Here is an 18,043-nt window from a genome sequence, read left to right as displayed (position 1 = left end):
GTAAAATTACACTCGTGCTTTGCTCATAAACTCTTCTAGCTGGAGATTAACGCGTGAGGGCTGCGGTCCAAAATACTGCACCAAGCTGGCATGACCTGAGCTGCCAGTGTCAGGTTGGGGGTTCTGGCACAGCTTTCCTTTCAGCGAAGGACCTGGACAACCCCGCTTCTTTGTTCTCTTGAAGAAGCTCCATCTGAGGAGGGATCCAGCCTTAGCTCATGTTCCAAACTAGAAAGTAGCACAGAGAAGGCAAGCTGTCTTGGCTGTAAAAATAAACTTGAGACAATCACATCTTAGCACATGCGCTCTCTCCTTTCTCTTTCCCCGTCTTCCTTGATTTTGGCAAGCAATTGCAGCTGTACATCTTTCTACGAGAAGTGCTCAACCTGAGCAAAAAACAATTTCCCCAAGCTCCTGGTGCTCGCTGTTCAGCAGTGCCCCAGAAGCCCCAAACAGCAAGCTATGGGGCCCCAGCTGCTGCAGAAACCTAAGAGGAAGAAGCATGCTTGCACATCAGCTATGTTGTACTTGGTTAGAAGTCTGTTACTTTTTGCACGTTGAAGTGAGGAATAGTCCACAGAGGCAGGATGGAAATCCCCCTTGGGCAGCAGCAATACACAAGTGAAACACCCAGAACTTCTTGCCTTTTCTGAGAATTCAGCTTCCCGGCACCAGGGCTCGTTACCACCTCTCCCACAGGGCGGATTTGAGGTTCACTGCAAGGGAAGAGATGGGGCCAGCAGATCCAACAAGCTATAGGCATTATACAAACAAACAGACCATCAAGAAATAGCTCAGCTGAAAAGATTACAATAAAAATCCAGTTTTGCGAGCAACAGAGGTGCACCTGATAGAGGGAGAGGTCAAGTTACTCTGAGGAAGAAATTAAACAAGCCAGAGTTTGGAAGGACATGTCCAAAATACATATATTCATTGCCTAGGGGCACACAAGGGTAATACCGCCTACACCTAAGTGCTACTCTAAATTCAGTGGAGCTCCAGTGGTCTGACCTTTCATACATTCAGAAACGCCCAGCTTCTGTGTTCGGCACACACATTTAATAGCAGAATTCAAGACTCAGTATGTTCCATCAGCAGATTTTAGTCTCATGTGGAAATTAGTGCATGTGGTAATCTACTTGTACAACAACATGTTAAAAAAAGTTTATTTTACATTATATACATTAGAGAACATATTTCAAAGCATTACCAATCACAACAATAATGCAGGCCATAAATCACTTTAAATTTAGTTTGGCTTTAGTGTATATTATCACAATAAAATATAAAAGAACATATACAAAAAAGGAGTCAAATGTGTGCATTTTGCTAAAACTTGGCATTTACATATTCCATTGGAAAATCGCAATCAAAAATACTTCTGATCAAAACCAAGTTCCTGTGATGCGTAGTAACCATTGTATTGTTTGAATGAGGTAGTAACTAAATTATTTTGGCCATGTGTTAACATCCTAAATCAAAGAAAGTGTGAAAATGGTTATAAGGCCAAAAAAAGTCAAAATGACATCATCTTTGAGCCATTTCCACAACGTGGAATGCTGCTGCTTTTTCACTGTGATATGAAACTACTTAGTAAGACAAACAGTAATACTAATTTTTTTTTTTCCACTGTATATGCTAGTAATTCAAACACCTACTGCAGTGTTACAGCAAGGTACCACTATTCTGGGACTGACACCCATCCAGAAAGTCTTGTTTTCAAGCACGGAGAAGTAATCGTAAAGAGAGTTTTAATTAAATATAAAACACAGGTGTCTAACTGGTTTGTTCCACAAAGAAAACTACCCGCGTAAACAAAAAAAGGGAACTCTGAAGCCCAAGTCATATCCACAAAGTCACAGCTTACCTTTGTGACTGAGTACATCACATCTCAATATGTTGTGCAAACATGAACACCAGTGTGTTGCATCAGAATTAAAACAAGATTGTAATCTGATTACAGCCTTGGCTACAATTTCTAAAAGTTAAATTTATTTGTATTAGTAAATTACATATAATAAAATACAATAGTGTCGTTAAATGTACTATATTTGTTCCTAGCATCCCACTTTATAATAAACACATGACAAATCCTTAAAATAGTACCCCGATTTCATTTTTGCATCCTCAGTGACTTTTACATCTGTACAGGTAGGACACTTGTACTTAACAGGAGGACCACTATCTACAGAAAGTCAGTGTAGGTCTTCACCAAGAAGTTTCACTGAAAAATACTGCATATGTACAAAGATTACATAACAGTAAATTAAGCACTTTTGTGGCATCTTAATGCTTGTGTGTCCATACCACAAATAATCCTCGTCTTCCTCTCATGCCGTAATAAATTATAAAGTAACTGAAGTCAGGTTACTGCAGCCTTTGTGCAATTTCAGCCAGCCGTGAATGCCGCCGCAGGAGTGCTATCTTGTCAAGGTGAGCTGCTGCACACCATTCTCAGTAACTGTTCTCATGCCCAGCGAGGATATATAGATTGCTGTTGGCTGTTGGGTTATCTGTCGGCCTGCTTTCCAGCACCACGACCCTAAAACGAAAATAAAACAACCACAAAGTCAAACTGTAAGCATTCTTTCTCAGGGTGCCCATTTGAGCAGCAGTCATTTCTCTTTCCCTGTAGGCTTGTCGTCTGAAACTCACACCAAAGCATCACTCCCTACTGCCTGTGCTTGTGCTCCCCTGGAGCTTTGCGGAGTTCATCCCTTAAACAGGATGTTGTCAGACTGTTCTTTGCCTATGGACATGCCAGATGACCAAAGCCCACTCTTCTGCAAGCATTTCTAGCCCTTCCCTGAGCTCACGCAAATGATCGAAGGTCACATCACTAAATACACAGAAACTTCTTCCAGCTCTGAAAGTCCCAGAGACACAAAAAAATGTAAGCCAACAGAATTCTAAAAAGAAGCATAATTACATGCAGATCTGTACTAGCACTGCAAAGACCATAAGGCATGTCCTACATTGGACCATTTAAAGGAGAGGAATCTGCAATCACAGCTTGGTTTCACAAATTGTGAGATGTTTAATCATGCAAGAACTGCTGAAACTGCTGAACAAATCAGGGTGCTTATGACTCAATTCTTCTCCACAACCACCCCATTCTGAGAAACTGAAGTCCATCTATCAAGAATTCATCCAAGAATAGACAGCTTACTTCAGATGAATGCTCTGCTCAGCACGCCCCACAAGGCATTCCCTGCTCACCAGGAGGAAACATGCAAGCTTTTAACATACTGATATTAGATTTTTTCACTTCTCAGAACCCCACTTCTTATGAACTGCTAAAGAGAGATGCATTGCTGGAAAAGGTTTCACAGCTCAAGCAGAAGATATGAGACTTGTAATAAAAATGATGTCTGAAAAATTTGGAAGTAGAGCTCACTGCAGCACAAAGTCTTTAAACGTTGTCTCAGACTTGGGAGACTATTAGTCTAAGATGGAAACAAATGGAACAGTATTTATGAAGGCATTTTTCTCCAAGGCAATGATTTGCAATGTCATGCTCCATTCTGAAGTCAGACTTGTTTTTAATTTAAGCTATGCTGTCTCCTAACAACAAAGAGAAATGACATAGTAAAGCTGAGCTCCGTGCACATCTCACTGGCACCAGGAGATTAAAACCCTCAGGTCAGAGATGAGTGTTGCTTACAATTACTCATTACCAGAGAGCTATCAGGTATTGCACATAAGGCAGAACCCTCAACCCCCAGACAGCAAAAATTGCCATGAGGTTGCTAGCTGACAAAGCCACAGCACCATTCAGTGCTGTTGATGTTACAGGTAATTATAGGGCTGCGCATCAAGCTTGGACAAGTAGCACATGGGGAAAGCCTCTGGTTGCTGTGGAGCTTAGTGGTAGTTCCAAAATGCTACTAGAGAGTGAGGTGCCTGCAAGTAGCCTAAGACAGAGACAATTCTTAAAAACTGAAGTCTATCTTTTTCTACTACATATGAATGTGCTGCTGGTGAAACTGTCATGTCAGCACTCACTCTCCAGAGACAAAACATATGCTGCTTTCATGACTGGTAAGTACAAAGTTTGACAGCAGGGCAGAGAAACCTGAAGAAGTCAGTGACACTCCTAAAATAGTAGTGACTGACTTTGCAAGCTAATATGTGATCCATGGGTCAGACAGACACAGTATTTGCATCCTGCAAAAGAAACACCAAGAAACAACTATGCTGAGAATTATGAAAAGCTCTTAAAAGACATGAGCTGCCATGTTGATACAAGTCCTTTCTGTGGATGAAATTGAGATATTTGAATTTTTAAGGTGAGGGGGTTTGTTTTGGCATTTGGCTCATGCAGCTGAGCATCTCAAAGCAAAGATTTTAGTAAGTTAAAAGAATTACAGTGCAAGGAAAAAGCTCCTTGGAGATTTTAACTACAGCCAATTATGAGCTTCCTGTCGTGGCTGAGTACTTCTCAAAGCTCACAAACTCTTCTAGAAGAATTCTTTTTTATTTTTTTTTTAAGAAAGAGAAGTAAACTTACAGTGAACTTAAAGATGAAAGGTACACATGTACATGAAGTAATGAGTAAGAGAGCTAGAAAAGAAATCACAAGAAACATACAGAATATCTTTAGAAGTTAGGAGGGAAACATCATGCCTCAATTTTAGCATGCTGCATTCGCTTCTCATACCTGTCAGATCCCAGAAGCCTGAATATCCTTGTATTATCAGAAATTTCTTGTGTGATCTAGACAATAAAAATAAAACAAGAATTTACATGTTAAGTGCACAGGTGATTTTCAGTTATTTCCTTTAGGTTGATTAAAAAGAAACAATGGCTAATATTACAAATCTACTGCACAATTATGGTGGCTAGCGAGTTCATTGCAAATGTCACTCATAAATGAGATCTAAAATGTTTGGTTTTGGTTTCTTCCCAGTTCTTGCCAAGTAATGTGAGCTCCTCTGGTAGCAACTGCAATCATATCAGCAAGGCTCAGCACTGCACAGCACAGCACCTGAGCTACTGGCACAATTCTTTTCACACTATGACTGAAATAAGTACCTGTATGGCTCTAATTGGTCTCACTCTACAGTAGGTGTCTGAAATGGTTCAGGTAAGCCACACACAATGCCTACACATTTCACTGAAATTCTCAATCATGATGATGCAGTAAGTTCATCCTTTCAAGACCTTGAAAGGAAACAATTGCATTTGTGGCACTTACGCCCATTGTGTAAAGTAATCTGTACAGTACTCTGATGTCTCATTGTGTATTGCAGGTGAATTGTACTTGTGAGATATGTCTTTATGATTATATGAATACCAAAAGTAGCAAAAAAATAGTCTCTTAACCAACAATGCCAACCAAAGTCCATTGAACACTCCAAAGGGTGTCGAGTCATACTGTGAGTGGGAAGCAGTGTTTCAAAGCTCCCTTTCTACATAGCCACATTTCATTTCCAAAGCCAGAAGAGATATTTCTCTCCTTCCTAGACCCTGGTAGCATTAGCTGTCTTAGTGAATACACTTATGGCACAGAGAATTTAAAAAAAAAATAAAAGAAAAAAAAAATTTGAAACAGTGAGGTTTCCCATTCTAAAATAGTTGCTTCAAGTCCACGTCTTGGCCCACGTTCTAGTCTTGTCTCAGCATTCACATGGTGTTTCACCTTTCCCAATCAATCAATCAAGTCGCTGTGGAAGGTCACAGTTGTGGAGGGAAAAGGTGAAATAGTCTTACGAGTGGCTAAAATCATTCCCAAATAGACTAGAAAATATTAGGCTAAAGAATTAGTAATAATTCGGATTCTACTAAAGTCTTCAAAGAGAAATGTGCTGCAGTGTTAGGATGGTAAGGGTGTTTTCAGTTGTAACAGCTTCTTACACACTACACAATTCCCACAGAGTAACAAAGGTGGTCACGATCCATGTCCAAGAATGCAGGCTTTTCACATTATCACTGGAAACTGGTTTATTTTTTTTTTCTTAATAGTTGTGGCTCCTAAAACAGCCAGAAGTGATAAGGAATTTTAAAAGGCCTGAGAGCTTACCCTAGGTACGCTCTACATAAAAAAGTTTGGGGTGACTTTCTGGCAATTGCTCAACTCAGCTGTCTGTTCTTCATCTGGATGCTGGCTTTGGCTTGATAATAACAAAGCAGGAAGGCAGTGTTCCTTATGCTTTACATAAACAATGTAAAGCATCCATTTGCGCTGCAGCACTCTGGGGCATGTCCTCTCACAACTGGATCAGAGCTTCTGAGTGCCAGTGGGTGGAGTAACATGCTGAGCTTTGCACAATGCTGCTAGCAGCAGTCTGGAGTTGGAGAAGTGCCTAGCGGCATCACCATCTCCTCATGCTCTGCGCTAACAGCACAGGAGCTACAGCTCACTTAGCATTATGAGTTCTTGGGAAAAGGACAGTCATGCCTGGTGATCCACCATGCAGAAATACCATGAAGTGCATTTGTAAACTTGGAAACAGAAAACAGGCTGACTCTAGTGTCTGGTCCAACTTCCCACGAAGAGCAGGATTACTGTCAGTATCGATTAGGTCAGCTGTAGCTCTGTGCAAATAAATGGAGTGGTGTAACAATGTGGGATATCTAGCTTTGGCATGGTATGACTACACATGTGCCTTAAAGTACAACTGGTCATAATGAACTCTCTCAGCAAATGTGACACTGATGAAGCAGCTGGTGAAGTCTGTAAGCATTCTTTAAAAATCCAATTAAAAGACTCATTAAAATCCTATACAATGCAGTGTTTTCACTAACACCTGGTTGCACAAAATTTAAAGCAGCAAAAAAAGGAGTGGGGAAGGTATTTACGACGATTTGGTACAATTTTACACCATTCCTGGCAAAACCCACATTCAGGCATCCACCTGTGGCAGGCTAAGGGGCCAATAGTAATGGTCTTCAAATTAACATAAGCAAGAATTAGTTGGATACTTTTCATGGCATGAGACACACTTAGGAAAAGATTCCAGTTTCCAGGTCTAACCTAGACAGTCACTGAAAAGTTTCAATCTTTCTCAGCCCACAACACCAGGCATTTATCCAGAACTTCACTTATATTAAGAACTAGAATTTGAAGCAAAATGCACTACTCACCTCATTTGATCTGAAACTCCTTCCTTGCATCCCATGTTTCCAGAAGGCTAACACACTGTCCTGTAGACAGACTGGTAACAAATACCGGAATCAGTTTTACATGCATAATACCAAATCATTCTTTTAAGGCCAAAAGCATATTGCTGCAGTTTTTATATTTTTATACATACATATCATGGTTTCAAGTTCACCCACACAGACTGCAAAACACCTCACAGGAATCACTGAACATGCCTCTGAAGTAGCTGCATTTATTTCTTTAAAGAGCAGAGTTTAAAAACATTGTCACTCAACTAGGAAAACACCTTTCTGCATAGGATTTTGTCCTAAAAACAGTCCTCACTCAAAATACAGTCCCTTCCAAGTCTAATACTTGCAGAAAATACAAAGTGAATTTTAGCCAAAAAGTTGCAAAGAACTTCTAAAGATATCACTGCAGTGATATTTTTAATCCATTACACAACTATTGGCTAATGTGGTCTTTACCCATCAGCTACGCAAAGCTTAACAGAAACCTTTACTTCCCAGCCATTACACTTGTCATACAAACAGAACGATGTTACAAACTCAAATCTTCTGAAAGAAAACGCCCATCAAGGTCCTTCCTCACAGAGAGCGTAAGCGTGGAATAATCTGTCCCACCTGCATCCAGCATCCCACGTCTGTGAATCAAGGGAGGGATACAGGAAATAGAGCAGAGCTCTTTAGAAACACTTTTAAGGACTGAGAAGGAGAGTGGTAGCTCACTTGTGATGAGCAGAGACAGGACTATAGCACAAGCAGAGGTACCAACAGCGAGCAGATTCAGGTACACTTGCTCTTTCCCTCCCCTCGTTCCTAACTAACAGGAACCACAGAAGCAACGTTCTCCCCGTCACCGCTGGAAAATTATCAAAATGGATGTATTATATATCTCACAAACCTACCTCACTGAGATGCTTTACAAGAAAATAACTGGTGTTACTGATGTGAAATGTGACGTGTATCGATTTAGTCTTTGAGCTGCTTTGTAAAGACAGACTGCATGAACACACATGCAGAATGAGTTAGCCGTGAGTGAGTCACAGGGTTAAGTAGGTTGTATTAAAGTTTTCTTTTAGAGGCTGAAGGTCTCCGTCATTTGCAGACCATTTAGCCTAACAAGGGAAGACTCCAGAGTTATTACTCTGTTTGGATTGCTCCAGGGGAAGCACGCTATGTAACGCGTTAAACCGCCCAACACAAAGTGAAAGGCTCAAGATAATGTTTCACATGCCAAAAGACTTGAGAGTTAGCATTTCTAATTCTGTGCTGTAAGAGAAAACAAGCTAATCAAATATTCAGTATTAATACTGACTTACCTATTGATTCAATCTGAAAGTCAAATGTGAGTTCTGACGACAGTTTGCGGCTGGATTTTAACCTGCCTTGCAGATTCACTATTTTTATGCAGCCTAGACAATAAATAGGACACACCAACAGTTAATCTTCGATATGACCTAATTTGAAGACATACAGTATGCATGAACATGTATGTGTATGTATATATTGAGCTGATCCTCACACTTACAATCCAAACACACCAAAATGGTGTCTCTCTCCAGCTGTGTTACATGCACAACACTTGTTTCTGTAGTGTCTATAAAAAAAAAAAAAGATAGTGTTAGTTCATAAAATAAATTACCATGAAATCTGAAATGGAACTTCTAAAGACTGAGACAATTTAATGGGTTAGTGTGTTTTTATCTGTTTAAAACCATCATCTACTAGTGACATTTCTCTTCCCTTTGAGAGCCATGTCCATTTACCCAACTTGGTGATTGTGACAGGAAAACTAAAGCTGTAGTACTAAAGCACAGACTTAATCCAGTCTTTCCTGAGCCATATTGCAAAAGCAAGCTCATGCATACACTGTATTTTGTACACCTATTTTATTCTATGGGACTCATTTAATATTGCTGTTGCAAAAAATGTATAATGTAGGACTGTCCACACTAAACCTGAACAATGTTCCAGTCCATTTTGCTTCTGCCTTTATTTCTCGATCAAGCTAGGAACATTTATATCAGAACTTCATTCTTGATGCTATTTTTATACTTTCTATCCACAAATATTAAAAAAAAAAAAAAAAGAAAAAAAGAAGGGGGTATTATTGGTGTATGATTTTCTTCTCCAAACCTGCCTTTTAAGTTAAGCTGCAGCAGTCTCCATCACAGCGAACAGGGAAACCTGATCCACAAGTGATCAGTGGACATATCAACTCAAAAAGAAGTGCTGTTTAGAATTAAACAGAAGACAGCCTTCACAACTCAGCACTGCTGCCAGTGATTCCATACACATTCTTTTTTGCAAAAAGGGAAACTCATTAAATCTGTTAGAGATGAGCAATTGCAGCATGTTATCTGAAGTATCTAATAAAGCCCATGGTCCTGTTGAGAAGCTAAAACCCTCTCACAGATGATGTCAGGAGTGTGCTCCTCGAGATGGCCTCTCCATCTTTTATTCTGCTGTTTGGTGTTTTGGAAGGTATACATTAACAACCTGAACACATTTCTAGTGTGTCACTTTAACCAAAGCTGGAGATAGCCATGATGAAAGCATGTAACAGAAAGACTGGAGGACATATATGTGTGCACCCACATCATGTGATGTAGAAACACGTGCTGCACTGGCTGAACCCAACAGGAAAGGGAGGGAAAGGGAAGAAAAAAGCAAGCCCCTGCAATAAACTTTATGACAGCTACTTTTTTTTTCCCCCTTCACATCTTCATCAGACATTTACAAACAAAATGTCAAATGTCAAACAAAGTCTGACCATGTCAAATGCTCTCCTCACTTAAAAACACAGAAAAATCTGATCGCATTATTGCCTTCCAGTCAGCAGAGGACAAGAAGAAACCAAGAGTTAAAATTAATGTTAAACAAATAGGAGAAAGTAACAGACATAAGGAGAGAACACACAAATGATTCAAGGAGGCTAAAGAAGTATTTTTGGAAAGAATAATGCAATGTTAGATTATGCATGTGAATAAAATGAAAGGAACAGGGAAGGAATTACCGTTCTTATATTTACATTCAGACAGACAATACAGTGAGAGAATGACAACAAGATGTTATGGTTCAAAGAAATTCTATTTGGCATGCTACTTTTATGGACCTACTCAAGAGACAGAATGGATGTACAAGTTTGAAAATAAAAGGCACTAACTCTCAAGTGATAAGTGCATTAATTGTCCAACCGCTGATCACTTTGCTTTCTGTAAAAAATTTTTAAAGCTTTTCAGCAGCAAGAAAATCAGCAGGCATCCTTCCAGTGGAAACCACTCCTTAGTGAATTCCAGAGGATACAATTAGCCATACACACCTATGTTGTCCTGTGCTGGCATATACAAATTCTCCATGGATCAACAAAGACTCTTTGCCTAGCAATAGCTATGTTATTTACTGCTTTTATACCTGCAAGCCATGACTGGACTCAGCTCACTACTGTCCCTAGGTTTAGAGAGATTTTTGCTAACTCCAGAAATATAATTCTTAGCACACTTTCTTTTCAAGAGTTTCTACTGTAATTCAGATGCTGTGGCCTTCTCACCCATACAGCACTCAGACTAGTGACGGACAGGTGCTTGGATTTCTCTTATCAGCAGTCCTAACTCCTTCTTATTCCATAAACATCACACAGAACAGAAACGTGCTGCTCCTCGGCAGGAGGCCAACAACACAATTTCTGACCATATTGGCCAAAACGGACAAAACCAAACCACACCGACAAAGATTTTGAAAGCAATCGCTCAGATTGTTGTTCTATTAAAATCCACAAAGTAAACAGAAATTACAGTGTCAGAGGAGAGCACATAATGGCACGGCGGGTAACAGGCACAGCCTTATGTATGAAAATGCAAAAACTACAACTCCATCCTCGAGATCGTAACAGTAATTCAATCAGTTCAATTATAGAAGCATTAAAAAAGAAGAAAAAGGGTGCATAAGCAAGCAGGTACAAACACCCCTTTAAACAAAAAACTTTAACAATTTAAGCATTAGTTTTGTCAAAGGCAACTACCTTTCTAGTACTTCAACTAAAATAGAAGAGCAAGGAGCACTTCTGAAAGTAATCACAAGAGCATGCACAAACCTGTTTCTGTAAACCACGAAGAGGTAGAATTTGGGTTGACAGTCTCAAACTTCACCACCTGGTTGAAGTCCCTTCCTCTACTGACACCAACACAAACTAAAGGGAATTCCTGCTCAGGGACTACCAACATTTCAAACAATCTCAGTGGACAAGGTACAGGAAAATCTATGTGCTAGATTAAGAAACAAAAACATGTATTAGAAAGGAAACAAGTTTACTATTAGCTATTTAAACTGTATCGTAAATGTTAGCCCATAGACTTACTTCTTCACAAAACAGTAACTGATAGATACACAAAGCCTGAGTTGAGAAGATTAGAAAGTCCTCCTGCTGATTTGGTTAAAATAGATCGAATGTCTTTCATCATGCGAGCTCTGTGCAGCTGCTCACAGAGAACAGGAGTGCTATACCCAGGATTGCTCTCCCTGGCCATGGAGTTTCTAAGCTCTAGCTTCCCAGGCCAATCAATTCATAGCAGCTGTGTCTCTGCAAACACACGTCCACCTTGCTTCCACCTTTTCTGATAGTGTCAGATAGGGAGAAAACAAGCATTTCTGGGCACCTGCAGAGTCACAGAGCACTGAACAAATGGTTCAGTCTAAAGACCAGTTTTTTTTTTTAACATTTATTTAAAAGACAACACTCATACAGAGAAGAACTTTGACCTTCTACTGAAACACACTACAAAAAACCCCAAAACATTCACATATTTTTAAAGCCTGTAAATATCAATTGCAGACATTTGAGTAATTAACTTCAACGTAATTTAACAGAAACAGATGTGTATGCCTGGTAACAACTAAATTGTTCACTTATTTCCTGTTTTTTAATAACACAACAAACAACTAATAGTTAACAATTCATTACAAGATAAACAGAATCAAACATCAGGGAATTTCATTGTATTACGTTACCTTGATTAACATGAATTTTTGCATTGGTTCAACCCATTCTAACAAAACAATACTAGACTGTAGTGCTCCACAAAGGTACTTGTGGCCTGTGTAGGGATTTCTCACTGTCAGAGAAGAAGAGGTAACATACATTAGTACAATAAGCAAATGCAAATTATAAACGATTTTCAACTAAATAACACTTCACATATTTCTGGAAAATAAGCCCTCCTATCCCACTCTAACCTTTCCTAAAAGGAAGCTGCTGTAAAGTCAACATTCACACTTGGAGAATGGCAGCAGCAAGCATGCTTGCCTTTCTTCTGGGGATAACAAACTAGCAGCTTGTGCCAAATAAGCCACAAAAACTTTGACTCTCACCAAGAGAACTGCGGCACGTTTGACATCTTCAACTCAAAGCTGAGTGCTGATTCTTGAACTTGTGGACAGGATTTACTATTTTAGACAGGCTAAATAATAACAATGTTATTAATAATAAAGGTGCACACACGTACACTTTAAGCATCTTGCTCCAGCATGTTTATTTGCCTAAATTATCTCCAAATTACCATGAGAAGCTGTTAAGGAACCATTTTTTTCTATGAGACACAGACACTAGGAATTGAATAGTCACTGCTGTTTGAGAACTGCTCAGATGTTTTTCAAATACCATAATGGCAAGTCTGAAATCCAAGCACTGTATAAGCATTAGCAGGTCAGCACGAAATCCAGCTTTCAAGTGACACACCGTTCCCACTCAACTGCACTTCCTATTTTTATCAGAGCTCAGTTAAAAAGAGGAAAGAGGTTGATAAAGCTGAAAAGCAGAGCACTGTGAAACAAACTTGATTCTACATTAATGACAAAATCTTGCTCCTTAATGGATATGCAGGCATTGCTTAAGAAGTACGAGGGCTGCTCCAAAAATAATGCCTCCTATTTCATTACACTGGCCCACAGCATTAGAGGCAGAAGTTGGTGGTACGACAGCTGAGGTTGAACCTTCCCACAAATATCCCATTACACTTTGTTGCTGCATGACAGATGACAGCAGAGGGGCAGTCTGACAAAACTGCATCTGACACGGAAATGCACGTGAAGTAAAGGCGTGGAAGTGAATTCCTCCATGGAGAGGAAATGGCATCCACTGACATTCAATGCTTGTTAAGCACTGATGGAGACCACACAACGGATGTGAGCACAGTGAGGCAATGCGTGCTGTGTTTCAGCAGTGGCAACAGCAGATCACATCTGCTGGTGCAGATTTGTACAAGCACGGCACACAGGTTCTTGTTCACTGCTGACAAAAAAGCATAGCTAGTGATATTTTGTAGCTGAGAATTTGCTCTATCAAATAGCAGTGTCGCATTCTTTGTATCTGCTGTCATTTCCAAGGAAATAAATAGGAACCATTATTTTCAGAGCAACCTATCTGAAGATCAGATCTTAAACTGCAGCAAAGTAACCATCAGCCATCAGGTAATTAACAACAAGGATCAAGTAACAAGCCCCTAACCCAGAATGATCTACATACATGACAAATCATACTTTTGCTATTCCACTGTCACAGAAATCCACTAGCAATCCATTGGCATCTGAAACACCAAAGCTCAATCTCATTAATCCAAGTTCTCATTTGCTACCAGCCAAGGCAACTGCAAAATACAACTTGCACTTGCCATGACCCTCAGCAAGGCTGAACTCAGCAGCAGAAACCACAGAACAAGCAATTACCAACACCTGTAAACAAGAGAAAGAAGACCAGAACTTCTGGTCCTTTTCTGCCTCCTACAGCCCTGCTGATTTCCCTAGGCCAAAGAGATCATCTCATACACCGCCCGCAGCAATAGAGACCCAGGCTGCACGTAGCAAGCAGGGCCCAAGGGCGGGGGATCTGTCACCTCTCCCCTTAGATCTGCCTTTTGTCACTCCACACCCCTACATTACATCCAGAACACTGAGGAGTGAGAGGCTGGGAATTCTCTTTCAGCATCCATTAACATCCACAGACAGACCAGACTCCTCAACTACGGCAAGGCCTGGATGTACATAGCACACAATGTTAACACCCTACCACACCCTAGAGGATTTGTATCCCAGAAGAAGTCAAGTTTTAACAGGCAAACTGGGCACAGAAGTGACAAGATAAGTAAGAAATTTCTTAGCAAAATCAGGGAGATTTTCATTTTTCATCAGGGTGACAGACACTCACGACTCAAAACCTTCTGTATAATTCCTCATACCAAAGAACTGATTATGGAACTTATAACTCTGAATGATCTCCCAGTGTCATTTCTCCCTTTTAAAACACTTCTTAACAGATTACGCAGTTAAGTTTTAGGCAGTTGGCACTCTGAAGATGTTATAAACACTTCAGGGATCATCCTCAAAGATTCAAAAATACTGTTTTCAGCAACCAGTATTAATAATTGGAACTTCTGCTAGGAAGTCAGGCTACTTAACCTGATAACTTATTTTAAAAAGGTCACACTGCATCCATGGAGATTAGTTTCATCCCAAGGACTGGCTTTAATTTGTTGCGTTCTGCTTCCCTGCATTTTCTTGAGAACTGTCCTTATCTTTAAAAACTAAGAGAGAAATGGGGAAGTTTTCACTGCATAAATGCAAAGGACTAATGTGACTGAGTTCACCATCTGCAGATGCATAGTTCCACAATAATTACAGAAAAGCCTCTTCTCCTAAAAGTAACAAGTCTTAGCATTGCTACCATTTGTACTGCTTATCAGAGCTTATTCTGCAGATCTTTACTTACCAACACAACATTTTTGACACCATTTAGTCTCAGGAATTTTTGTAGACACAGCAAATTTCCTGCAAGATAAACACACAACTATCAATCAATCAACTAAAGTAACTGAATTTCCTTTCAGAAAGTTGCTGCTGTGAAAATTCTATTTGTCCATCAGAAAAATAAAACATGTATTTGTCTCTCTCTTCTCAAAACAACATGCTTAGAACATACAAGATGATCTGTTTTCAAGCACTGAGATGTTGCTGAGTTATGCAGCATTATGAATGCAGTTAGAAAACAATCTGTAACCTGTTACAACATAGACAAGGGAAATTAGGGCATACTAGTAATAGCTATGAGCCACTTGCAAACAAACACCTTAAGTTTTTCAAAGCTTTTTGTAGGCAGAGCAGCATGAGTTTCAAGAGAAGATCTGAAGGAGGACAGGAAGGCAGTTTTGCAAGATCTTATTTCCTGTGTAGGGAACATTCCCTGAGAAATCATGAGAATAACTGCTTGAGAAATGATTAAATAAGCAAGGGGAGATAGTGTTCTTTGCTGGAAATGGGAGTCAATGCTTCTGAACAGACTAGATGACAACAAACTGTATGAAGGTTGACCACAGTAGCCTCAACACTGAAAATTACTCATTTGATAGACAGTGCAGATAAGATGGGAATAAGTGGAGCAACAGACTGATGCTGCAGCCAAAGCTACAAACTAGGAAAACACTCGCACAGTATTTCAAAGCTGTCCAGAAATGACTAATAACATACTAGGACTGAGATGCACAAAAATAGTATCAGTCACAAGTTTAGGCTGGGAGAAGTCAAGAAAGGCTTGAAAGGACCTACTCAGGGACACTCAAAATAAGGAAGCTGGACAGGAGATTTACCACAGACTTACTTTCTGTTTCTGAATGCCTGCCTACCAAGTATCAGTCTGAGCTTCAACCATTTGGCAATGACCATACTGAAACTTACATAATAACTTCAAAAAAACTAACAAAATTTTATTTTGCTTTGTATTTTCTCTGCAGGAAACTGTTTGTAATGCATGTTCATTATTTCATATTGTACTCATCACTATAGTAACTAAGATCTTGCTGCAGAATATACTTTGTGGTTTGGTAAGGAACAAAAACTATGCTCTTCTGCATAAGCCAAATGTAACTCTAGTAGTCTGTCTAGCTAATGTTACTACTGTGATGCCTTACAGCTGAAGGATAAGTCAACAAAACAGATTATCTAAATAAATCTGTCCTGCTTTTGAATGACTAGCTTGGCACTTGTACATTCAGGTTATGCTGCATTTTTCTTGGGACGCAACAAGACCGAACAGGAAATTTTTTCCAAGCCTTCTGGAACTTAGGTATCATTTCAGATTGAAAACGGTGTGAATTTGTTCCTTACATGACCCATGTAATTATTAAGGTTATCAGTCTACTGCCGTTACAATCCTCAACCCAAAGCCATCCAGATGAAGTTAGCTTGGAAGACAAAGGAGCTGAACTGTTGTGCAGACACAAAGACAAAAACATTTCAATACAAATTTCTAAGAATTCAACCTCTAGGAAGAACACAATTTTTAGGTAAGTGTTGCACCACTATGCTTGCAGATGACTGAACAAAAAGTCTTTCCCAGATCTGAAACGTTAACAAGTTGGCAGTAGTACCAAAGGTAACTGAGAATCAGGTCTGCTATAAAACAATTTCCTAACAAAAAAGCCTATCAAATAAGAAAATCCAATGATTCACTATGCCCTTTAAGTATCAAGTTGCTTTGCAAACTAGGTTAGTGTTACCATCTCCTCCTCTTTGATTTGAATGAGCTCTGAAGGTTTGTTTGGCGGCCAGCACTGCATCCAGCCTATGGGATTTTGCACACTCTTGCTAGTAAATAATGTTGGAGGGACTGCATGCATGATGCACTGTAAGCATCTGGGGACAACAATTCTCCTGTAATACCTTCCACTCTGGCCTGCAAGAAATGACTTGCCAATAATGTGAGACAAATCCATGTTCCAGTTCTATTTTGCCCAGCTTTCAGAATAGCCTGTCAGCCCATTCCTTCTGCAGTAAGGGTCATCAGGACAATCTCCCCAATGAGAAGTCAGGGAAATCCATTCAAGTACAACTTTTTTTTTTTTTTTTTGATAGAACAGAAAACAAGCGCCAAGAACTCATGCAAGGTAACTAATTTAATATCATTATTTCTAGTCGCCTGAAATATCACAGGTACAATACTGACCCAAGATTTAGTTTCACAGGTACGATCACAGCTTGCTATACTAGACTGTAGCTTCTAAGAGCTAAGCCCAGAAACTAGAGGCTTCACAACCATAAGGTGAAATGTACCAAATCCTATTTCTTTGTTAAGAATATATTCACATCTCAATTCATGTAAATATGGGGAGGTCTACATTCTGATTAACGTCCACATGAGTTACTTGTTACGGAAATGTGTGAACAGCATTCCAAATTGTTTGCAATTCCCTGACTTTCACAACCATACCCTGAATTCTTACTATCAAGATGTTCTGATATTATCTGATGAGGTGAACTTACCTGGGAAGTATCCGGTCAGGAAGTTTATGTGCTGGAATAGCAACAGGTAACTTTTGCATTTGCCTTGCATAATCAAAGAGTCCTGGCAGATTATGAGAATATAGCTGAGAAGCTTTACCTGGAAATTAGAAAAAAAAACACTTCAAATACGAAAACAAATGTATACCTGCACTACCACCCAAAGATGGCAGAGTAACTTACCAGATATTGATAATAAGCAATTGTTCATGACATATAACCACGTACACCTTCGAGGGAATAGCTAATAAAGGGAAGAAAAGCAAACATTCAGTTCATTTACACAAAATGTAAACACATTACACTGATTAATTAATGTCTTCATAGACAACAGGACAAAACTAATATTGACTTGAGCTAATTCTGTTACAAAGAGCAAGACAATTAATATTTACCTGGATTCCAAAGTTAAGTCCTTAGGCACACACATTATATTTAACATACACATTAACAGGTAGACAATTGGAACATTTTATATCCACGTCTTCAAGTATAGCACCATTAGCCTGCAAAGTGTCATTATAAAGATCAATCCATTTTTTTCCCAGAAATTTTAATAACCACCAGCCTTTCTCCTTCAGAGGGGAAACACTTAACAACATAAGTGTGGTAT

The 18,043-nt window shown here is 39.5% G+C and overlaps 1 protein-coding gene across 3 annotated transcripts in view; it reads right to left on the bottom strand.

Annotated features, from left to right (window-relative positions):
* Positions 1–1,037: 1,037 nt before the first annotated feature.
* The window catches only part of MAP4K3 (mitogen-activated protein kinase kinase kinase kinase 3), an 81,620-nt gene continuing 64,614 nt past the window's right edge, over positions 1,038–18,043 (bottom strand). For 2 of the 3 annotated variants that reach the window (XM_042830250.1, XM_042830265.1), the window contains 10 exons: positions 17,614–17,674; positions 17,413–17,530; positions 14,867–14,925; positions 12,115–12,218; positions 11,201–11,372; positions 8,636–8,704; positions 8,427–8,519; positions 7,087–7,157; positions 4,661–4,716; positions 1,038–2,542 (listed from right to left, as the gene is read on the bottom strand). In XM_042830250.1, the coding sequence (XP_042686184.1) occupies positions 2,455–2,542; positions 4,661–4,716; positions 7,087–7,157; positions 8,427–8,519; positions 8,636–8,704; positions 11,201–11,372; positions 12,115–12,218; positions 14,867–14,925; positions 17,413–17,530; positions 17,614–17,674 (891 nt within the window). In that variant the 3' untranslated portion in view covers positions 1,038–2,454. The remainder of the gene's footprint in view (positions 2,543–4,660; positions 4,717–7,086; positions 7,158–8,426; positions 8,520–8,635; positions 8,705–11,200; positions 11,373–12,114; positions 12,219–14,866; positions 14,926–17,412; positions 17,531–17,613; positions 17,675–18,043) is intronic. The other variant, XM_042830258.1, reaches the window with a different exon arrangement.

This window comes from Centrocercus urophasianus, unplaced genomic scaffold (assembly GCF_019232065.1).
Source record: "Centrocercus urophasianus isolate 14NV4802_14NV808 unplaced genomic scaffold, USGS_Curo_1.0 seq_10, whole genome shotgun sequence".
NCBI lineage: Eukaryota > Metazoa > Chordata > Aves > Galliformes > Phasianidae > Centrocercus > Centrocercus urophasianus.
The sequence above is the reverse complement of the archived record's forward strand: the minus strand, read 5'-3'. Positions and strand labels throughout refer to the sequence as shown.